The 24,188-nt window shown below is 37.7% G+C and overlaps 3 protein-coding genes across 12 annotated transcripts in view; 1 reads left to right on the top strand and 2 right to left on the bottom strand.

Annotated features, from left to right (window-relative positions):
• LOC126261300 (ras GTPase-activating protein-binding protein 1) overlaps positions 1-7,674 on the bottom strand; it is a 157,431-nt gene extending 149,757 nt beyond the window's left edge. For 2 of the 3 annotated variants that reach the window (XM_049958526.1, XM_049958528.1), the window contains exons 1-2: positions 7,275-7,440; positions 6,981-7,177 (exon numbers count right to left, since the gene is read on the bottom strand). In XM_049958526.1, coding sequence (XP_049814483.1) covers positions 6,981-7,078 — 98 coding nt within the window. In that variant the 5' untranslated portion in view covers positions 7,079-7,177; positions 7,275-7,440. Of the gene's footprint in view, positions 1-6,980; positions 7,178-7,274; positions 7,441-7,557 lie in introns of those variants that run through there. The other variant, XM_049958527.1, reaches the window with a different exon arrangement.
• A 541-nt stretch (positions 7,675-8,215) lies between these two features.
• LOC126261214 (RNA-binding protein squid-like) lies at positions 8,216-14,790 on the bottom strand. Of its 8 annotated transcripts, none has more exons than XM_049958518.1 (11): positions 14,520-14,790; positions 12,476-12,516; positions 12,276-12,403; positions 11,967-12,113; positions 11,761-11,892; positions 11,212-11,326; positions 10,939-11,013; positions 10,766-10,861; positions 10,455-10,523; positions 8,773-8,887; positions 8,216-8,562 (listed from the first exon to the last, which is right to left on the bottom strand). In XM_049958518.1, the coding sequence occupies exons 1-10, from the start codon at positions 14,717-14,719 to the stop codon at positions 8,811-8,813; spliced, it is 1,080 nt and encodes a 359-aa protein (XP_049814475.1). In that variant the 5' UTR covers positions 14,720-14,790; the 3' UTR covers positions 8,216-8,562; positions 8,773-8,810. The 8 variants fall into 8 exon arrangements, with proteins under 8 accessions (XP_049814475.1, XP_049814476.1, XP_049814477.1 ...); XM_049958519.1 differs by having other exon boundaries at positions 8,216-8,559; XM_049958520.1 differs by having other exon boundaries at positions 11,233-11,326.
• A 1,172-nt stretch (positions 14,791-15,962) lies between these two features.
• Positions 15,963-24,188, top strand: part of LOC126202556 (uncharacterized) — a 31,797-nt gene continuing 23,571 nt past the window's right edge. The window contains exons 1-2 of the mRNA XM_049936878.1: positions 15,963-16,063; positions 20,985-21,108. Coding sequence (XP_049792835.1) covers positions 16,052-16,063; positions 20,985-21,108 — 136 coding nt within the window. The 5' untranslated portion in view covers positions 15,963-16,051. The remainder of the gene's footprint in view (positions 16,064-20,984; positions 21,109-24,188) is intronic.

The raw sequence follows: 24,188 nt of genomic DNA, 5'->3' as shown, positions 1-24,188 counted from the left end.
CCTCACCTGCACGGGATCTCACATGCTACTTGATAAATTTGAGGGTTTTTTAACTTCCTTGTAAGAAATCAAAGTATAATTTTGTGTTCACATTTTTACGGGCCCTTTTTAATATTAATTTTATAACGCAACCCTCTCGGTTTTTACTTGTTTTCTGTAGCACCTGAAGATGAGATTTGCATACTGAAACCCGTGTCATTACGATATTATCCAAATCAAGGTTTAATCAAGTACAACAGGAGCGGATTTATTCGTCAAGAAAAATGTTGTAAAAATGGTAAAAATAAAAAATCATGGAAAATGTTTCAAATGTAGTCATTTCTACTGCAACAACTGATAACTAAAATAAATTAATCATTGTGGGTATTGTTAAGTTCCCATAGACACTTAAAATTTCTCAGTTCCTTGCAAAATACCTGCACTAATCCACATTTCCTTGAGTATTATCATAGGTTCAAAACACACAGGTGACTACTGCTAGCGGAAGAAAAATCATTGACTGACAATATATAATTCAGAAAATAAAAGCTAAGTATTTCAAATGATAGAACACAGCAGTTAATCATCCTTTTCTTGCAGGTTTCATTTGGCAACAGGGGACTGACGCATTAGAACATGCATTGACACTATAAAATGGTGCAATGATAATGGCTAGGCACTAACCAAAATCTAGATTTGACAAACAGAAGCTGCAAGAAAAGGACTACTGATTGCTGTGCTCTATAATTTTAAAGTCATATCACAGTTACCCAGTGCACCCACGTTCCTAATGGAGGATACCCCGGAAAAGCTAAGTAGCTGCAATTTTGCTTTTAATGTTCAGAGATGTAAAACAACAAAAAACCACAAATATGTGGCATCTTATGACCACGACATCAGATACTTACAACTGGGATTGGTCAACTCTTACAAATACTATGGTGTACCAAGCTTATAAAACAAGAAACTGGAAAAGTTAGCAAATATTGTAAATGATTATTTCTCTGGTATTAAGGAGAAGCTGCACAACACACGTAGTACTCAAAATGACTTACACTGCAAGCACAATGGTGATGTTTCCAGCAACAGAGCTTGAAGTTTGGAAGACAGTGCGACAATTAAAAAATAAGAAGTCAGTGGGCATGGGTGAGATTCCTGTCTGTTCTGACGGCAAGCGTAGATAGCATAAAAGCCCCAATAACAAGCATAATAAATTAATCTTTTACTTCAGGAGTTTTCACAGAAAATCAAGAGAATGAATTAGTGGTGCCCTTGCTAAGGAAAGGTAATGCAGAAAGCAATGAAAACTACACACCAGTCTCACTGCTGTCTTCATTCTCAAAAATAATTGAGACATTCATGAAAGATGCGGAAGAAGTACAATATTGGCCACTGCAGAATTCACTGGCACTTTAAGCTCTTTATAGGGATAATTGTTTTACAAGCATTTTCTTAAACATATCCAAGGGTTTTTACACTGTTGATCATAAAATTCTACTGAGCAAACTAGAAGTGCCAAGTAGAAGCAGTAGATAGAATAGGAACAGTGAAAGAGTGGTTTCAGCCTTACTTGGAAAAAAAGGTGCAAAAGGTGGAGATTGTTCACGTCTGCTGATGATAATTTTTAATAAACAATTGTCAGACCAAAAATATATAAACATTAGGGTTCCTTAGGGTAGAGTATTGCATACAATTCTGTTTTTAACACACATCTGTGACTTTCCAGACAGTGTAAGACATGGAGAAAAAGCTCTCTTTGCCAATAACAGCAACATCATAGTCATTGTTAAAACATCAGAACTCTTATCAGAGATAGCAAACAAAACCCTGCAGAATGTTTACAATTGGGCACTATGTAGTACATTAACATTAAACATAAAGAAAGCTGACAGCCTGCATTTCAGCATAAAAAGAGAAAGCAACTGTGTCACTTTAAGTGTAGATAATTCTACAGATTGTGTAGCAAATACAAATTTTTACAGTCAAACATTGTTAGGTAACACGGTTTAAACAAAAATATTGACAAACACGATGTGAGCAGCATGCTACACTCCTGCGACGTTAGCATCAATTCGTAACAATGTCTTGGAGTGACATACTATGCCTATATACATTCTTGGCAATGGGACTCCCTTCTAGAAATTGTAGGCACAAAACATGAACACAGTTTTTAAACTGCAGAAAGGATCATAACAATAACAACAAAGTAGTGGTCGGGGTCTCACATAAGAGCTATTTAAAAAATTTGGTATCCTTACTGCACCAAAATAGTACATACACCACTCTGTGGCATCAAGCAAGATATCAATAAATACTGCACTAATAGTTATATTCATAATCACGGAACAAGAGCTCGTTTGAAATTACATTTACACTCAAAAAACAAACAAAACACAAGAGTATTTTATATTGGGGATAAAATTGTATAATTGCAAAAGGAAGTGAAAAAGTTCAATGAAACACATTTATTTACATAGGCAGCTAGAAAGTTCTTCAAAAGTAATGCATATCACTGAATTCAAGATTACTTAGAGGACCCAAGAATAGTGGGTAGAAATGAAAGACGCTACTACAGAACCTTGTCACACCTGTCCTATCTGCACAGGCTACCAGCCCTATACTCTTAAAGCACAGCATGTATGCTATGTTTTATATTTTGGCCTATTAATTGGCACTGTATTATCTTGAGAAAACCTATATCACTGTGAAACCATCTTTGGATGAATAAAGACAACTAAAACAAAAAAGAAATAAAATCTATACCAGAACATTGCCATGGAAAAGATAACACTGGTTAATAACAGCACACAAAAACAGGGATTAATCAGTCTTGCACTTAATTTATAAATAAAACGACCGAGGCAGTAACAGCACCAACCACTGACTAACCAAACTATTTTAATTACAATAGCGTCCACAGCCAAAACAGATATTCGGAATGGTAACTTCTGCCACATTTATTCGATTAAATATTCCTTAAATTTCCACTGACACCTCCAGTTCACCAGTATATTGGAAAAACGATTTCAATGACAGATTTGTTTTACCTTGGATTGTAATTTTGGCTGTATATAACGTGCCATAACAAAATTCCGATGGTTATGGCATATATCTATTGAACTTTAGTGATAATAACTTTACTCATATCAGAAATTTGACACAAACATGCTTTGAATCATTTCTTCAAAACACACAAGTCAGTCTACTGCTCTTTCTTTCAGTACTTGCTTACCAGCTGCAAAACAAGTTAGAAGCAGCACTGCCCTTGCAGTACATGTTTAAACTCTGCATATGGCTGTATAACAGATGTGGGCAAATAATTATCTTGGAGTCAATAACTACTGATCAACAAGGACATCAATACCTTTTTCACAGTTTTAAACAAGTGAATTTACTCGTAAATGGAGTAAAGTATCTGTAATATCTGATACACTCCAAACCAATTCTTCTGAGTATGGGCTCTCCAAAACATGTTAAAATCATTTGAGACATCAATATATTCCAGCACAATGATTTAGGCCCTTATGTGGAGTACTGTGAATTGTCCAGAGACGATCATTTGTTGATCACACACAATAACGTAACTACTCTGAAGCACAGATCATAGCAAATATAATTTTGGATTTGTTTTTGTGTTTTTCCATTAGAAATAACAGAGTATTGGGTCCTTATAACCTTAATTACAGAGTAGGGGGAAGTCCATTATCCGTCATACAAGATTTGACTATTGTTAATACACTTTCCAAGGTTTTGCCAGGTCATGTGTTTACACATGTCAGGACATTTGAATATCACTTTATTTAACAAGGGTTACATTAAGATGATGAATATCTTGTGATAGTATTTTTTACTTGCAGCCTATCACAAATATTATATCTTACAGAACAAAGTTCAAGTGAGGATTTTCTTTCCCAATGGTTTCTAAACAATTAGCATATTGTTTGCATAAAATTCCCCACACCGAATGCAGAAATAGCAAGCATTTAAAAAATCTTGCCCTCTGGTTCTAGATAAACTGAAGACTCAACCTAACACACAACACTGGCAATTCTACAGATCAACACGTCAACACCAGTTAAGATTACCTACTCACATTCACTAACTTTGCCAAGAAACAAAAACCTATCAACTTTCAACTTAACCAAGACCTCAGGCTCCTCAGGCTCAGTCCCAGATCAGTCCATCACATCTTACAATCTACTCTCTTTCTGTTAAAACACTATGACATCAACACAACACCATTATCACATTACAGGACAAACCTGACATCCAGAACAAGCTCCAGTTAACCCATAGTTTCAACTCTTATTTAAGTGCAACAGAAAAAAAGAAGTGTTCTATGTCATCAGGCAAGTTTTAACATACCATTTATGCCATGTATACAGTGTGTTAGTGACCCTAAATTGTGTTGGCCCTTTCTTTTCCGGCCAATTCAGAGGAACCATTAAAGCAATTAATAAATCCTTTTTAAGCACGGGCCAACTGAACAGAAAAATTATTACAATCTGTCACATTCATCACAATTACTTGTGTTTTAATACTAAAGAGCATTGTCAATAAAATTCTTCTGGGTTTGGGATCGCATTGTAACTATAAAACATTTTGGTGACTATTGCAAGAAACCTTCCTCAGGGTGGATTCTTGCAACAGTTGCCAAGATGGAATAAATACAATACACCCTGAGAAAGGCGTCTTGCTAAAGTCGCTGAAACACCAGAATTTTTAATAGTTGAACATTCGTTCCTACACTCAGAAGAATTTTATTGACTGTGACAATGAACGTGGAAGCCTATGTTTACAATAAAGACAATTGTTCTTGCATATTGCAATCCACAAAAGTACTAAGGCTACATATTAGAAACTTGCTGCTCAGTTAAATCTGAACACTGAGAACAAGGAATTTACAAGTCAACATCTTTAAGTTAGATATTAGTATTTCAGTTTTTGTTTTAATTTAGTATCCTCATACCTACACATCATTTATACAATTCAGTTTTGGCAAAGGAACATCTTAATTACAAACAATAATTACATTGTTTGCATTGAAACCAAAAATGAATGATTGAAGACAGTCAATGAGGCAGTACAACCCAATTATGATCAAACTAAAATAGACTGCACTAATGTCCTCACAACTATGAAAGTCATTACAGATACTCATCAGTCTAAAACACAGACAACAAAAGTGTTTACGACTCAATGATAACCGTAGTAGAAATTTTTGTAATTGTCTGAATATGGGAAATAATACCACATAATGCCAAGTATCTGTAATACATTCATTTAGTGTCAAAAAGTGGTTTTTAAAAGATAAAATTTACTAATAATCCTCAATGTGTTTTCTTTAATTTGCAAGATAAGAACCGTTTCAAATCAAATTACAATTATTTTTGCTTTCTGTCTTCAATTGATTAAATTTATCTTTTCTCACAAAGCTTCGTGGAAGCCCCTTCCCTAAACACCAGGAGAAAAAAAAAAACATTTAAAAAATATCAAAATCACAAATGACACACAAGATATAAATGAAATGAGACATAATAAACAAGTGCAAAATGTAAGGCAACAATGAAGAAACATTATGCACACACGAGACTTGAAGTTTGCAGGAATTTAGGAAAATCAGCAGCCAACTGCAACAAGTTTTGAACCAATGCTCATGCAACTACAGACGGAATGAATTACGCAGATGCACTGTTGAAATATTGTTTCTGTGGTGCAGATATATAACTGTTTTGAATTATTGTTCTGCAGAATCAAAACTAATGGAGAGGGAGGATGAAGTCCCAATAACCAAATAGGTTGCACTTAGTTGGGGATCAGTACCTTTTTAAAAGACAATACTGTGTGGCTAAGGACTAACTATTGTGTTAAGGTCCTTACTTTGTTGATGATCAAGCAGCCAGTAAACGTAAAGTTTTTTAAACATCAGACATGAAACCATATTGTGGATGACACTGAAACATGACAATTATCTATTTATTATACACGGTTATGTCAACCTCCCTCCATTCTTCAAACCTCCACAATGTTTCTGCAATTTTTAAGTGGCACAACTACCTACCAAGTTAGTGTGTTGTTTATTTCAAATGGCAAATCTGCTATCAATTAAGCAAATATATAATTAGAGAATATACAGAAGAAAGTCACAGAGGTGAGGGCACTGATCACATGGAACCACATGAGCTTCTGCTTAAAACGAAGCACCAAAAATGTGGTACACACTTCACCTCCAAATACATGAACTGCATTCATCATTTACAAAAGACACCTATTTCAAAGTTTCAATATTACAACAAAAAGGTTACTTTTCCATTCAATACAAAGACTCCAACATTAACAGGATTCTTAATTCAAGTACCAAGGCTTCAGCAGATACATCAGTGCAACATTTATTTAACCCTCAATAATAAAAGATTTGTCACAAAACAAGGACAGACAACCCAGTTTTGTGCGTCCAAATTGCAGTACCGACTACAACTATTTCTGTACATATATCTAAACTACACAGTTTGCTAGTTTATCAGTAAATCCACACACATTACTGTGATGCACATGTTCAATCGCTAGTTACGAACATGGTTCGAATACTACAAACAACCAGACGCTGGCACTTCAACACAGGACGCCCAGTATTATCAATCATACCCAAGCACAAAACTCTGCGTTTAGCAGTTGCAGAAATACGAAGACAGCATAACCGCATTTATTTTAAGATCTACGTGAAGTCCATGGGTTTACTAGTATGGAAAATGGGCTACTCTCTATTTCATTTAAAATTTAAATGACAGGCATAAATATCTTGAATACGAACAGCTTCTATTTATGGCAAAACTGTTATTACCTAGTTTAACCACTAGAACCGTAAGTCGTGGATACTGCTTACACTGACCCCAAGAAGTCTTCAATAACAACATATTCGAGAGATATCTGTGGGTTGACGATTCTTTTGCACTAACAAACAACAGTTTAGAATCCTTTGTATTGCTGGAACATTATCTTACCTATGAAGATGTGCTGGTGCTTTATTAAGCAATGTGTAGTACTGCCGCACGAACTCACGGCCTACGCATTGAGGACTTGGGGCGGCTTCCATGACCATTTCCCAACTGATGTCTGTGTTCACCGTGCAGTAAACAGAAAACTAAATCACGTAGACGGTTTATATGCCGCAAATTCTAATAACTCTGCAAACGGATTCCTGCGAACAAGCACAAAGTAAAAAATTTGAACTTCTTCGATCATTGAACATATCGCGGCTTACGAATACAGAGCATTTATAATATAATATGACATACAGGTTAACACAAACTGTAAGTCCTATGCTCGCTATAGTTCGAATTGACTGTTTCTTATGTCAAAGAATAAAACACACCCGACTGCAACAACGTAACCTATCAAACTACTTCGATGGTCAGAGACGGAACAATAGAACGCATGGGCACGGCATGGCGGTTGGCGGGTAAAGAATATATACACAGCACATCAAGGCATCGTAAAGCGGAGCTTCAAAGAAATACTACTCTCCCTACTGAAAAGTAGCTAACAAGGCAGTGAAATGGCCGCGTTCAAATTGCTTACCTAAATCACCGAACTGCATATACACTAACACATTTTCATGTTCAGATCAAACAATGTTATAAAAACGCCTACATGACCACAATTTGATATACTCAACAGCACGTACACCAATCCAAAATTATGCTCTCTGATGCTTGTTCTGCACAGATGCGTGCTGGCTATGCGGTATTGCAACATAAAATGTGGTCCCTGCCCGAGCCTGTGTAGCCCCCGTATAACAGCGCCATCCACACGTCATCGTTCATGTGACCTTCAAACCATTTCCAAATATATAATTTAGTTTACTCTATTATGCAGGCCGTATGAGAAGCATACCGCATTTTCCTTTTACTTTCATTTCTCCGTTTAAAATGCCGTATAACAAGCTTACTGCGTACTTTCATTCTTACTTTGAGGACCACATGCTTCAATTACCCTCAAAGTAGCGTTTGATTCCATACTTGTATAACATTGCTTCAATTACCCCCATAGTAACGTTTCATTTCATACTTTTATATCAGTAATATACCCAAGTGCTTCACTACAAATTACTTTCCATTTTAAATTTTTAGACAGCCTTTAAGCAATTTTCTTTCTTCACTTTGGAATTTTTTTAAGTTAATTATTAATTTGAGATTGAAGGGAAGGATAGGGCTTAGGATTGGCAACTAAAAAATGGTTAACTTTTGTACATAAATTTTCTTTATTCAGACAGTTGCTGTCCATACTCAAAAAGAATTAGACCCATCAAATGACAGGTAACATAAAAAATCTTCCACATAATGAATTAAAATTTGTCCAATTCTAAATGGTGACAACACTGACAATACAAGGGCTATTGTTATGAAATGTTTCGTACAAAGTTCAAATTAAATACATTAACACATCTGGTGTTCTTTTATTAAAAAACTGCACTTATACACACAAGTCCATTCACTTTCACACATGCTTTCACTGCACTGCTGCAGAGCTTCTCATGGAATGATGTAAAATGAAGATGAGACCACATACAGGACTAATCTGCTGCTGAAAAAATAAAAAGAAATTATTAGTACTGAGAATTACAATACAGGCAGTGGTTTAAATGTTATTCAGAAAATTCTTAAGTATGATAAAACCACTAATGCAGGTATCACTACATCAAAGGCTGACATGAAATTCCAGTATCTTTTCGAATCAAGGTAAAGAGGGAGCAAAATAAACTACCAAACTAAACATTACTGCACTTTTACTTACCAAGACAAACACAAGACACACAAGTGTGAGCGAGCGATTTAATAGGGCTGGTGTCTCTGTGTCTGGCGGCTCCCACCCCTCTGCTTCCCACCACTGTAACCACCACCTGTACTGCCTGCAACAATCAAACCCCAAACCTGTTACTTACCCTCCCATATAACCCTGCAATTGAGCTGCACATCAAATCTACACTACAAACAATATTCCCAAAATTTAGAATAGCACACTCAATTGCAAGTTATTGCTCTTAAAATCATACTAAAATGATAAATGTAAAATACTTATTTCAGATAAAGCAGTAAGGTAAACTTGAAGTGGTGCAGGTCACTTAAAGTGTCCATCAGAAACTAAAAATCTAGCATACTGTACAGGAAAACTAAGCCTACATCTGAAAGCAAGCATAACAGGCATTCTAATTTTACTAGCAGAAGTGGGGTGAGTTGCCAGAAGCCAGAATAGGCTTTTGCTGACACCATTTTTTTTTTGGTAAGTTCACTTTGCATCCCCCTTACCCAGCAACCAAATTATAAAATAAGCATGAAGCTGCTGCTACCCTGACAATTAGATCCAATGCACAAACTCAAATTCTATTGTACCTACTCAAGTCTTTCAGAAGACTACACCGAAAGTAGGTAAAATTTTTCAGGGTCAAGATAAAACTCCAGCAGCAGCACACTCATGTTAGTTCAAATCTACAAGCAACTTAGGCACATGCTTTGACATTTAAGACATGCACATGAGGCTTGTGCAACTACTAAGCAACTTACCTAACCACTTCACAATTTATTCAGGGTTTCATACTGACAATGATACAACAGCTTTCACTCTCGCCAATTGTGCACCACATTCCACACTCCAAGAATAGTATTAGGCGAAAATTTAAAAATGAAATGTGAAGGGTTGAATATGTATAGAAGAAATCAACAATACAAACAACCAAGCATCCCAACAAGGATGACTAATACATTATTCCAAACACTCACTGACATACCCAACCTCAGTTTATTAAACAGCAAATAGCAAGTGCTCAACACCATAACATGTAGCCACTATGTGCAGTCATTAAATCAAAACAGTCCACAACATTAAAAAATCAAAATTTGCTATCTGAGCAATGTATAAGGCTTCTTAGATTGAAAAGTTCCAAATTTTGCATTCAGTCATCTTTTGTTCAACAACTTACATAACACAGCATAGTATCATCTTCCATATATTTGTATTGGACCCAAGTTTAATATTTGACAGCACGCCTTACACAACACCACACTGAAGATAAACACTATCCAGATTTCTAAACAGTTCACATGCCATTTTATGTCCAGCAGTAATCTACTGGCCTATCATAACAGCTGTTAAGCATTGATATATTTTGAAGCATAAATCCCAAAGGCACTTACACCAACCCCTTTCTAATAAGAGTATTTAGAACTGTTCCTAATGCGAACAGTAAAAGTTTACCCACAAGGAGTTTTAACAGCTAACTATTTTAACAGCAATCTGATCCTGCAACTACTTGCATATACAATCTACAAATACCAAGCATAAAAAGCAAATTTCTTGCACAATCCACAACTTTTACGTCGCAAGCTACTGTTAAAACAGTATTAATGCATGAACATTTTACACAAGGTGTGATCGAGGGAGGATTTACTCAAATCAAATCATTTGTCAATTCTGAATACCTTTCCCACGTCCACCACCTCTTCCACCACTGTATCCGCCATCATAACTATTTCCATATCCTCCGTAGTCTGGAGTGGAAAGAATCACATTAACGACATCTAAGAATTAGACCTTTAAAAATGTCTAGACAAGAAACATTACCGACTGACTTTCCCAAAAGCAAGATGTATTAATTATTGCAATATTTATGCCACAGCCGTAATCCACAACATGCACCCATACTATGTTTAATGTGTCCAACAGAACTTAATTCCCAAAAGAGCAACAAGCAATATATAACAAGCAGACAAATTTCTGGTAAGAAAGTTACCATAGTTTCCATAGCCAGAATAAGGTGTGTAATCATATCCTCCATATCCACCATAATTTCCGTATCCACTTCCATAATAATCATACCCGCCATATCCTGCAAAAGAGGAGTTTCAAGTAAAATACAGTCACACCTCTGGCTGTTCTGGTTAGAACACCACTATTTGTACCTACCTCCATAGCCTCCTTGGTCATATCCACCGTAACCTCCATAACCTCCCTGGTTACCCCAGCCTTGACTACCATAACCTGGGAAATAAATAGATTTAATTGAAGTCATCAGCAAATACTGCAAATTCAAAGAAGCATAAAACAAGGTAAAGGGGAACATCTAGCTACAAAAAAATGGAGTCATCAGCAAGTAAGTAAATCACAGCACTCATCGGTGTCCTAAGGTATATCATCACAACTCCAGCAAAAATTTGAGAAACCACATGTTCCCCTTACCTCCAACCTGAGCTCCCCTACCTCCTCTGCCTCTTCCACGGCCACCTCTTCCGCCTCTACCGCCACGGACTCCACCCATGCCATCTGGTTTTGGTGTTGCTTTTTTAACATCCACCTAAAAAAAATTACAAGAGTTAAGTACATTTTCTCAGCTATCTAGCACAAATTTATTCAAGGGCAATTTTCCCACCCTGTCTATCTTAGTCACCAGCCAAACCACAATGAGCAGACTTCAGGCATTCACTATTTCCCAGTGTGTATTACATTCTTAAGTATACAGTAAAGAACAATTCCCTATACTTTTCAACACAAACTATTGAGTGGCAAATATATACAAAGCTAACTCACCTCAGTACTCAAGGTTTTGAGCACATGTGGTGAGACAGGTTTTATTACTAGTAGTTCTGAAGTGTCATTAAAGAGTGTAGTGCACACTTTAAAAAGCCAAAATCAACCTAACCTATAACAGCCTTAGTGGTAAATGGAAGTGTCAGAATAAAAATGTCCTACAACATGCATTTTAAGTTACATGAAATAATGAAAACATACCTCTTTTCCATTTATGCTCTGCTTAGGAGATTTTAACAATTCTTGTACAACTTGTTCAGATTCAAAAGTGATAAAGCAGAAACCTTTTCGCTGGTTCTTTGTCTTGTCAAATGGCATCTCTACCTCTACTATCTGGAAAGGAAACATTGTTTAGAATACTGCAAACAAATTAAAGTAAAATATTAAGCATGGAAACAATAGCTTACTGTTCCATATTGTGCAAAGTAGTTCTTTATGTCATCATCTGACAGCTCTGGAACCAGGCCACCAACAAAAATCTTCCCATGCCTGGCCTTTGCTTTTTTCGGGTCAACTTTTTTGTTATTTATTATGTGGTCCCCTGCACTCAATACCTGCAATGAGAAACAACTTTTCAGGTATGTACAAAATTTGATACATGAAACATAGAATATACAAACATCAGAGGCCAAAGTGACATCACATTTAAGTCAGTAGCAGAACTGACAGTTATCATCATTCACTGAAACAGAATAGTATACAGTTTACATTCATACCTTGTCAATTGATTCTGCCTGCGAGAAAACAATGAAGGCAAACCCTCTTGACCTACCAGTGCTTGGGTCAGTCTTTACATTAATACTCTCAATCTCACCATATGTTTGGAAGTGTTCCCTAAGTTCCTCTGTAAACAAAAAGATGGTTTAGTGAAAATCCAAAGCAATTACACATAATATTGGTTTGGTCATGTACTTACTGTCAGTTGTTTCCCAACTGAGGCCACCAACAAACAGTTTCCTGAAAAGAGAAAAAAATCAGTATTATGAATTATCAAACAAAAGCATTGTAATGCATGGCATTTACTCTCAAAGAAAATCTTCGCCATGAACATTAAGTTGTACTTTACTGTGCACCCATTCAACTGCAGCAAACTGAACTGAACTGTAACTAAGTTCGTATGGCATCTGAAAATATTGATAAAATGTCTGTAACAACTTATAATGAAGGCTTGGGTGGCATGGCCGCAAATGCAACAGGTTAACATGAACAATTAAGTGAACTTGCAAATAGTACAGAAAAGATGAGAATGGTCATGTACTTTAATGTGGCCAATCAAACAAAAGCAAACAGCGTTAAGTTTGACCAGTATGGAAATCTGCACTTTACTAGTGACCACAAGAAAGTAACCCAGGAATAAATACCATGGGTCAGCAGGCTGCAGGCAGCAAACTTGCGTCTCGCCTTATGAGCGTGTGTGACCTGGAGGAAAGGAAGGCAGGTTAGTTCACAGAAATCTTCATACATCACGTTAATATCTAACCTGTCTGAGCAAGACTATAGTGAACGAACTACTCCATTGCTGGGAATCCAAATTTCTCAAGAGTCAGGAATCTGTAAGCAGTCTTCTGATCTAACTGTAAAACTAATTACAACATTTGAGCAAGATTTAATTCTCTTGAGAAGCCAACAATTAAGTTACTAGTTTTTCAAAAGCTAGAATCAAAATTAAATCTGAAAAAAAGTAAAATCTGGTTTGATAAATCCATAAGCACAACATAGTTAGCACTAATTTACTCAATTACCAGTTCCAGTATAATTGCACTACATAAGCATCAAAACTTTGAAAGGTAAAAATGTGGAATGTTTATTCATGTGCAATGTTTACATATTTCAGGCTTTACAGTCCAAGACCCATGATAATGCAATGCGTTCAATTTGCAACCTCAACAAGCTGAAAATGTTTTTCACACGAAAGAGATTTTGAAGACCTAAGCAGAAAAACTGCGCTTAATGCAGAATAGCGAAGTCTGCAACCGACAGATATATAGCATAGGGGTACAAACAACAAAGGACTCCAATCTTAACAGGCATCCAATTATCAATTACTAAGCTCACAGTAGAAAATTTACCGTGAGAAGCACGTTTGGAACATGCCAAGAAATTGCGAACTTTTACCAGGTACTCTTACAGCTCGTCATGATACCTAAAAAATTGGAGTTTTACACTTAATTCACCTCGAAATAGTGAAACACTGACCATCACGAAAAAGCTGAAAAATAATCAATACAAGAGCAATTAGTTTCTTACAAATGACCTCAACTATACACACACTTAAAATTTAAAACTACCATGGATCTTGGAATGAAAGCACGAAATGTAACTGCACAAGTCCTTTATGAGAAATATGAACAAACTTAACAGACACGTGCGCCACTTTACAATTGCAAAACATGCTGGAACTCGTATCTTACAGAATTTTTGCAGACGCTGAAATTTATATCTTTTTGCTGAAATTTATATTCTTTTTTTACATAAAACTTAACACAATGAAGTTACACAACTAATATCCACCCCACATGCATCCTCAACAGCTCCCTCTCCGAATGTAAATTACCAGCTATTTAGAACCATTTCAGTCATGCTCACAAATGCGTGATAGGAAAACATCCCGGCAAACTCGATTTCCTAGTTCAGCAGCCTAAGGAGTGAAAAAACAAAACTTCCCAAATGTGCGCGCCAGCTACAACATGGCGCCTCCTTACCCGCAACCGCCATTACAGTTATTCAGCAACGGTAATAAAGCACGCGAGGCCGTCTTGTACCACTTTTAGTACTAACGAAATAGCAATTACTTTCAAATTCAATTTCATTACACACTGACCTCTCAATTCAATATTTGCCCAACCCCTTCCCGTTGGAACAATAAAACCGAAGTTCAAACCGGAAAATTTCTTACGGCGACAAAAATCACCTGAAAGTTATGAAGAAAAGTTAAAAAGATTTAATTGCCATTGAATTACCTGTCATCGTCTCTTCCTGGTGCTTCCGCGCTACCGCTGTCTGCTGGCGCATCACCACCACCTCCGCCAGCCTCATTTGTTCCTTCTCCTTCACCATTAACTTGTTGCTGTTGCTGCTGTTCGTCAGACTGGAATTTCTGTTCACCACCGTCCTGCTGATACTCTCCATTTCCCATCTCATACTCCTGATTTTCAGCCATCTCTAATCTCTGATTCTCACACACGTCTTCACTCTACGACCGCTGGAGTTGAAGAGACAAGCAGGAAGGAAAGCGTCGTAGGTCTAGTTATAATGTAGACTCGCCCAAGGCTTGCGTTGCGGTCACGTGTCTACGGCTACGGCTGTCCAGCGAACCTTATCGAGCTGCCGTGTTCTGTTAGGAAGGGTGAAAGTAGGTAACGATTTGCGGGAAAACTGGACCTTAAGGAATATTCCCGCTTAAGAATATCCGAAAAATTAGTTTATCTTTCATTTAGAAAGTAGTAAATATTTTTGAAGAGACGACATTGTGTGTGGTTACGGCAAAAAAATGTGAACTCTTCCGCAAAGACACCTATTGTACTATCGAAGATCTTTGACAAATATATTTTAAAGGCTAGGACCACGGTCAAACTTTTGTAGATATCGTTGAAATACCCTAGTATAGCGTAAAATAATATTACTTTTATAAAAAATAAAAAAGTTGTTTTACAGTGTAATACGACCGTAAGAGACATCTCATCACTAGAGTATTATCAATAAAAGTTGGGAGTTTAGACTTACGATTTAGCTATTTAAATCATTACCGTATTCTAATAGAATGGCTTTCATCTGAATAAAATCTTTCGATTATAATAAGTGAACAGTTTACAGCTCGTATAATTAAATTGGGAATCTGAAACAAATTCACAGCATCGTACATAACATAGGCCTTCTCACAATTCGTAAATAAGATGTGGCACCGCATCGTTACGTTTCAGCGGACATCTGGATTTATTGATACATGTGCAGGTTCCACACGGAAGAAACGAAGCTTAGACATTATCGTGTGCCCGTTTACTAACTGGATTCACTGATAATTATGAGAAATGACAAATTCGAAAAAATTACAGATTCGATTTTTATTTCCACTACTATAAATACTAGATGAAATGTTTTGCTGGAAAAAATTACTACTATCGAAAAGTGACTTGTTCGTCTAGGTATTTAATGTAATACGTAGATCGACAGCATGCGTCTTAATTTTTTCGGAGACTAAGAGTTTCTCTATACAATTAAGACTAGAGCTTTCACTTGATCAAATGTGAATACTGAAGACTGTGATTAACAAACAGGTCGCATTTTTACAACAAACCTCCAGTTCACAGAAATTATTTTTTTAAGTCTTTTGTGTGCTTTACTTTCTCTGACTTGGTATGTGTTTTTGTATTGTATATTGAACTGTAACAGAGTAATCTCAGATACTAATCGGGGGAAGATAAAATTTCTGATTAAGCACTGAAAATCGACGCGAGGAAATTACCGTACTGCAGTAACAGAGAAAGCAAGCATAATGTCAAGCAAGGTATGCATGTTATCATCAGTTACAATTTTTTGATAACATAGACCACAGTATTGTTAATCACTTTTCATCACCCACGTAATATATTTTAGAATCAGTTCAAACCCGGAACGTCGTCGGGACACTAAGAACTGAGTAACAATTACGATACACATTTGGTTGGAAACAGATTCTGGTTCGGAGCGAACACCAACAATCATCTATGAACATGTGCACAATAAATTAGCAACAGCTTCTTAAATTGGGTAAACAGAACAGAAAGTCGCCATTCCTAAAGTTAAAAAAAATAAAGGTACCGTATTTTATCAGAGCAGGTAACATTCATTATAGTATGATTTTACGAAAAGACAATATTCGTTATTTGAACCTTGGCGCGCAATATCTTGGAAGAGTCGACATGATAAGGAACGACCAGTCTTAATACCGTTGATGCATGTAACGTGATATGGCTCACAACCGAACAGAAGAGAAAGCCCCCAATGCAACAAATTATTGTGAAGCCTGGGAGGTCAGATAATCTATGCTGCGGTTTGAGAAAACGCACTACCAGTGTACGTGAATGTTATGCTGCGTGAATGTTATGCTGACTTTACCGTACTACCCCAAAGCTGACGTTTATTTCACAGTCTAAAACCGTAACGGTTGTTGTTGTTGTTGTTGTTGTTGTTGTTGTTGTCTTCAGTCCTGAGACTGGTTTGATGCAGCTTTCCATGTTAAACTCTATCCTGTGCAAGCCTCTTCATCTCCCAGTACCTACTGCAACTTACATCCTTCTGAATCTGCTTAGTGTATTCATCTCTTGGTCTTTCTCTACGATTTTTACCCTCCACGCTGCCCTCCAATACTAAACTGATGATCCCATGATGCGTCAGAACATGTCCTACCAACCCTTCTTCTGGTCAAGTTGTGCCACAAACTTCTCTTCTCCCCAATCCTATTCAATACTTCCTCGACAGTCTAAAACCGTAACGGTAACATCTCGAATTCAAAAAGAACATATCAAGTGGGTGCAAGCGCTGACACAATAGTGACAGTATGTGGAGTAATCAGTGTAGAGGTAGTCATTTCGAATATTTGTGCTAAGAGATTATTCACTACCAGTAATTTGTTGACGAGAGGAGCAAAGACAGCGACTTACACTCTTTTAACACCATTCCACGTTGCAAAAGGAGTCAACCATATGATACAGATATACAAAGTACTTTAAGGAAAAATCCTTACAATTATTTCACCAATAAAATTACTTTAAAAAATAGTTATTTCAAAAGGTCCCGGTGAACTGATTTCATTGCTTGACGGAAAAAGATAACAAGAATTAAAGACATAAAAGTTAAGCAGCAGAATCGAAAAACACGAATAAAATAAATTTCACGGTCGTTACTTTCATGAATTTGTATCAGGAAGCTGATTAGAAAAATAAAAAGTGTACTTATAAAACATCCGCTGTACTTAAAGAAAAAAGTTGTCCACTTTGAGTAATACTTCATAAAGTAATCAACGGCTTGAAATACCGATGGAGGTCACTTACGAGGAAAACGCTCATGTTTTGTACGGGTTTCGTTACACTCTCAGATTTTTATCGGCTGATACGATGGATAATACTCCCGAGCAGAGCATGTAACCGGGCTAATCACACATACGTATAAAATAAAACCACTTCTTCCCCCTTTTTTGTACAATCAGTCATCCATCTCTTTTTATTCGGTCCTTCATTCGTTATTGCCCAGCTCCAGATTCTTAATATCTAAATACTGATGGCAGCCAGTACCTTCAGTAATGAGTATTAGCTATGTATTGTTTTCACACGCAGTTCTTACGCTCCATTGTGCGCAAGTTACCTAGTTAATTAAGTCGGATACCATCATATGGATCTCATTTTCCTCTACTAAAGTCTTGACAACTATGTGTAAGACGAGCAGTAGAAACATGTATAATTTCCTGCCACAGAAGGATGTTTAAATGTTACACGGAGAGAGAGAAAAAACAGAATGACGATATATAAGTAACTGAAGTTATTCCATAAACGTCTTAGCTCGCTGCAGAATTTCAGAACCATCTAGAGACAAATCGGCTAACTGCGAAGATATTAAAACTTAAAACATATTTATACGTCTCTAGTTGCTGAACGTTAGTATGCGAACTAATTAATTTTATCTATATGTGAAACGGGAAACTAAGCCAGAAACGGCAAAGCGACTCAACATAATGCTTCGACTAGAGCGCCCTTTTGCTTCGCTCGCGTAGACCGTATGATATACACAGATTTTTGTTGTTTTTCTTCAGTCGAATTTTTAAGTTGTTCACAAACTGCAAAATCTACATTTTTCACCCTAATTAAGGCCATAGAAGCAATTTTTGTTAATCATACCTTTTACGTTCTTATGGTGTTATTTCGATAGAAACTTTCATTCCTAATACATTTTTCTTTATATCTACCCGAGAAGTAGTTTAAAAAATACTTTAGTAATTCTTTAAGAATGATATATTTTCAAAACAACTTTCACCCCTCTATTTAACCCCTATAGGAGTTAAATTTTCAAAAATGCTGAAACACGTATTTTATAAAGGCAGCGATAGGCCTTCTTGCAGGAAAATTAACATGTCGGTTGGCACAGCTGTGCACAATGTATATGCAATATATGAAATCCAGTATACCAATAAATGCAATCAAATTGTATCACATTTGATTCAGTACTACAGTATACATAATAAGGTATCAACGATTCAGGTGGTAGAGGGTGGAACTCGGCATAAAGGTAAGTCGGCTCTGTGCGATATTAGTGTGTGCGTATATGCCTTTACTTCAAATGGTTCAAATGGCTCTGAGCACTATGGGACTTAACATCTATGGTCATCAGTCCCCTAGAACTTAGAACTACTTAAACCTAACCAACCTAAGGACAGCATACAACACCCAGCCATCACGAGGCAGAGAAAATCCCTGACCCCGCCGGGAATCGAACCCGGGAACCCGGGCGTGGGAAGCGAGAACGCTACCGCACGACCACGAGATGCGGGCTATGCCTTTACTGCAGATAGAAAACAGGCTCAATTACTGACAATGCGTGTAGTGTACATAAACCACGATTGTGACAGTGCCAAGCGGAAAGCAGTTATCCTATGATTACAAAGAAAAAATCAGTCCGTACACGGAAACGAGGCTATCTAATCATAAAATTGTCAAGGAGGTAAACTGTTCGAGTACAGAGATTGATAATTTCATTAGATTGGCTCATGGGCAAAGCGCAAAACATGGGCAAAGTAGAAAATAATCTGGGCTACTTTTGCGCAAAGCAACGACCACAAACCGTTATTCTTCTCATCTTGTTGCTGATTTAAGATTGCCAGTAACTGCCAGACACGTACGAAAAATTTTATCACATGACAGACGTCTTGCGTTCAAGAAACGACTGCAGAAACCTGCTCTAACACCCAAACATAAACAGGCTAGATTGGAGTTTGCTGAATAACATATGTCATGGACTTCAGAATGGGATAAAGTGATATTCAGTGATGAAAAGAAGTTTAGATGGGCAAGGTGGATTTCAGTATTGTTGGTGTGATCCGAGAACAGAGCAGCAGATAAGAATGAGCAGATTTTTTTTTGATGGAAGTGTTATGATTTAGGCAGACTTCTGTGCAAAAGATAAATAACGCACACCTCATGCACACGTGACCGCCAACTCCGACAGCTCGGGCCAGAATACCGAGATGCCGGAGTTGGCGGTCACATGTGCATAAGGTCTACTTGCTGGTGTGAATGAATGGTGTGTGTTTCTCTTTTTCTGACGAAGGCTGAGGCTGAAAGCTCGTGTGTAAGTGTCTTTTAATTGTGCCTATCTGCAACTTAGTGTGTTATCATTACGGCAAGTAGACATCTTTCTTTTCCTACATTGCTGATATTCCTATCTGAAGTTTCCACTGTTTGATGTAAATTGAGATGCTAGAGACAGAATTGATTAGAATGTATAAAGATCTAGGAAAGGAAAATTTAATATTTCAACAAGATAATGCATGTGGGTATATTTCTGCTACAACCAAAAAGTGGTTAAAGGATAAGGATACTGTTATCTTGCCCGGATTTGAAGCCTGTGGAAAACCTTTTGGGAATACTTGCAAGCCGTGTTTATCGCAATGGAGGGCAATTTAGGCTGAATATGAACAGAAAACACCAACACAAAAAGAGCGGACGACAATTTCAGTGCAAGAGCTACAAACCCTTACAAAATCAATATCGAAGAGAATTTTTGAGGTAGTTAGGAAGAACAGAGGTTGGACAAAGTACTATCAATGCAACAACACAACACAACAGTGAGTGCCTTTAAATCAGTTTCCACCCAGAAAATGCAAACGCCTTCTTTTATTATTCTCGTTATGAAAGAACCCATGTAATTCCGTCATGATAGTTTATGTCTTGTATGTATCTATTACTTTCGTGGAACGCTGCCTTTGATTTCCTCAACTGTATTTCACCCTCTTAAAGGTGGAATTTCAAAAATCCCTTCATAAAAAACGTCAACAGCATACGATCAACACTCTCTCCTAATTTCAAGCACTCTGGGTTGTCACTCAGGACATTGCCTTTTATATATATGCTTCGATAAATGTGAGACTGTCCCCGCTATTAGCATACCCATAATGCTACTCGAACTCCATCTTTCATCGTGCCTCCCCCCTCAATGTTGCTCGGGCAAAAGTAATTTTTTATTGTATGTTATGTTATGTAAATTACCATATTTCGACAAATATTCCTTATAGAAAATATTAGTTTGGAAAACGCGACGTTCATGAAGGCAGGGAGCTTTCACCAGGCTAATGCTAACTGAAGTACGCTGGATGTTTTATTCATGAATTATATCCATATCCATATCGTTTGTATTTATATTTACAATGGTGAATTTGATTTAATCTCTTCTTTGCACAGGAGGAGATTCATCCAGACATCTGGCGAACGTGCAATAAGATCCGTGCTGCCGTAGCCCAGAAAAACGTCAACCTGTGGGATATTCTCAGTCCCCTCGACCCGCAGAAGGACTCTTTGGTTTCCGGTCAGTAGTAAAAATCATTGTTATATAACTATTTATATTTGTTTCAGTTTTTGGGGAGAAAATCATTTTCATGTGGACATGTCCTTCATTGTTATAATGTTGACCATCCCTCAGGAACAGAAATAGATTCAGACTGCGTACCAACTGAGATTCGAATCCAGACACCTGCTTTCGTGGGATTCCCCTTCCCTATGCAGGTACGCCTCACGAGCGAATTAAAAGCAACAACATGCAGTTCGCCATCCACAATGGAGATAGTGAATAAACTCTTCTTATTACATAATTGCACAGAAAGTCCGAATACCATGATACACTTTCTCTCCTTCTAGAAAGGATGTGACAGAGGATATTGTAGCGACAGCCCAGAGAATGTTTCTACAAAGAGTTAGATTAGTCTTGCTACATTTTCCTCGGGGATACTAGTCCATCATGCTTTGTGGGAAACCCTCTGTAGATTGTGGACAGTAGGAGGGGCAACTGCGAAAAGTGTGATTAACGCTTTGAGTATCGATACGTCACGCTGTTTTAGACCTGCGGCGCATGCAACTAGTAAATAGTTTAGTCGCTGAATATAACCTGCTCCACATTTGGGGATGCTGTACATGATGGGATCTTTTCAAAACTCCCAAGTTTGGTCGAGGTTTCTCTTAATCGCTTTTCTTTTTCGCTGATTCAAGTGGCCAACAAGACATGCTTGTCTGAAGAACATTATTTTCGCTTTTGCCTGTCAGCTTTGTTTCAGTTTCGACTGTAGGGGTCAGCGACAAACGACAGGTTTCGTGCTCATGTACATGTCAAAAATTTAAACATCTTGTGGCATATATAAACATTTCATGTCATAGTCAGCATAGTAGAAGCATTGGGGTCAAACAACACTTCCTTCCTGTATGCATAGGCACCAAAGCTTTCACTTAAAGCAGTTGTAAGTTCCTGATGATTGAAATGAAGCTGAGAGCTAAAAAGTACCTTCCAAAAAATTTCTGCACGACTTGACGCAAATACCGGGATTGTTACTTCGAAAAGGGCACGACAGTTTTCCTTCCCTATCCTTCGCCAATCCGAGCTATCCTTCGTCTGTAATGATCTCTTTATCGGTTAAACGTTAAACTATAATCACGTCATCTCAGCGACCGCTGCGTTCTAACTGGAGTGGTATATTATGATCTCGTGGCAGCAGTAAACGGTGAGCACAATTTAACCACTATTCAGTGTGTAACTCTAACCCCGAGGACGCTATGTCACACATTAAATGGTTCAAATGGCTCTGAGCACTATGGGACTCAACTGCTGTGGTCATCAGTCCCCTAGAACTTAGAACTACTTAAACCTAACTAACCTAAGGACATCACACACATCCATGCCCGAGGCAGGATGTCACACATTACTCTTGTGCCACCTGAACACTTTACTGTGAATCTTAGAAGTCAGAAGGTCAATGGACGTAACGTAGGGAAGGAATAAAATAGAGGAGCAAGAGTAATTGTCGTTATGAACAATGAGCACTTCAGAGAGTAGGTTCTGTATTTCCCATTGGAGTAAAAAGTAAATCTTTGAGAGAAAGATTCAAAACAAAAAATTTTCCTTATGCATAATCCGTGGCAGCACACCTTACGCTGACCGATTAAAAAAGCAGCAGCGCGCGGGGCCAGGTGTCACTGTTTATTCATTGGATGGGAAGTCTCTCAGACGATGAACATGTGACACATGACAATTGCACAGGTTATTCAGTGTAAGACGATGAGAATAACTGTGTAAGAGTCACCAGTCGCTTGTTCTAGTATCACGAATCTGCTTCTCGTAAAGTCCATGCGACGCCACTTTTGCCATTCACTTTTTACTACAAAAGTCTGAATGCTATACTGTTGCCTAACTTTCTTATAATGTGGTCCTTTCATTTTTCCTTATATTTACTAATGCCGTTCAACACTGGTTTTATTTTTAGCTGTTTGCTAATATCTTCATTACGGAATCTGTTTAACCTAGTACAACCTTTCACGTACCGCGGTAAATCTTCTATACTGCTGTATAACAAGTTATTGTTAAATGCTCTTACCAAAAGCCTCGAAAATAAATTGACTGACCTATTTCAAATATTTACTCGATATTCCAATGAACATTCTGACAGACATAGGCTAATGTTTGGGCGGACACAAGCTATTCCCCAAGAAACATTCCAGCACCGGATTGAACGTATGCCTGCGAGAGTGGAAGCTGTCATCAAGACTAAGGGTGGACCAACACCATAATGAATTCCAGCAGTACCGATGGAGAGCACCACCAACTTGTAAGTCATTTTCAGCCAGGTGTCCGGATACTTTTGATCACATGTTGTAGGTTCCATCCCTATTATATCTCTCTCCATGAAGAGCTGCGTGGAAACGACTATGAGAATCGTGCTAACTTCTATACAAGGGCATGAAGACAGAATACTCCAGATCTGTCATGTATCTTGTTTAGCGATGAAGCCACATTTACCAATTATGGCCATGTGACCGCCGAAACGTGCACTATTATTGAAAATCCCCTTTGACTTCGTCAGATGGAACGTCGGCGTCCATGAAGTGTAAACATGTGTAGGATAGTGAACCATTAGCTCATAGGCCCTTTATTCATAGACGAAACACAACGGGCACAAGTATCGCAGCCTCTTAACAGACCATCGCCCACGTCCACGGATGCTAGAAGACGTTCATCTGCAGACTAGGAGGAATCTATGGTACCAAAATGGTGACCGTCCAGCCCAAAGCGCACCAAATACTTTAGTATGTCTTCACGAATTGTTTCCAAATCGTTGGATTGGGCGCATAAGACCTGTACCTTGCCCGGCCCGTTTCCCGGATTCGACGAGTGTAGTGTTTCTGTGGGGAAAGCTGAAAGACGCTGCCTACAAGGACATGTCAACTGCACCCGATGACATGCAACGACGTATTAGTGCAGCCTGCTCAGACAACTCCGCTGAAATGCTAGCTCGTGTGTAGCACTCGTTCCATACCAGACTAGAAGCGTGTATTGCCGCTGCCGATGATCATTTTCAACACAACGTGTAATGGTCAGTTGTCTCGTTTCTGGTCAGAATCCAC

The sequence above is a fragment of the Schistocerca nitens genome, chromosome 1 (genome assembly GCF_023898315.1).
Source record: "Schistocerca nitens isolate TAMUIC-IGC-003100 chromosome 1, iqSchNite1.1, whole genome shotgun sequence".
Lineage (NCBI taxonomy): Eukaryota > Metazoa > Arthropoda > Insecta > Orthoptera > Acrididae > Schistocerca > Schistocerca nitens.
Note: the sequence above shows the minus strand (reverse complement) of the source record. Positions and strands in the feature narration are given on the sequence as shown.

Bases quoted from the DNA above. Each gene is read 5' to 3' on its own strand.
- LOC126261214 (XM_049958518.1), bottom strand. From the start codon at position 14,719: ATGGCTGAAAATCAGGAGTATGAGATGGGAAATGGAGAGTATCAGCAG. The intron at 12,404-12,475 runs GTAAGTACATGA...TTTTGTTTACAG, and splicing joins CAGTTGGGAAACAACTGACA to AGGAACTTAGGGAACACTTC. The intron at 11,893-11,966 runs GTAAGCTATTGT...TTTCCTTTCCAG, and splicing joins ACTTTGCACAATATGGAACA to ATAGTAGAGGTAGAGATGCC.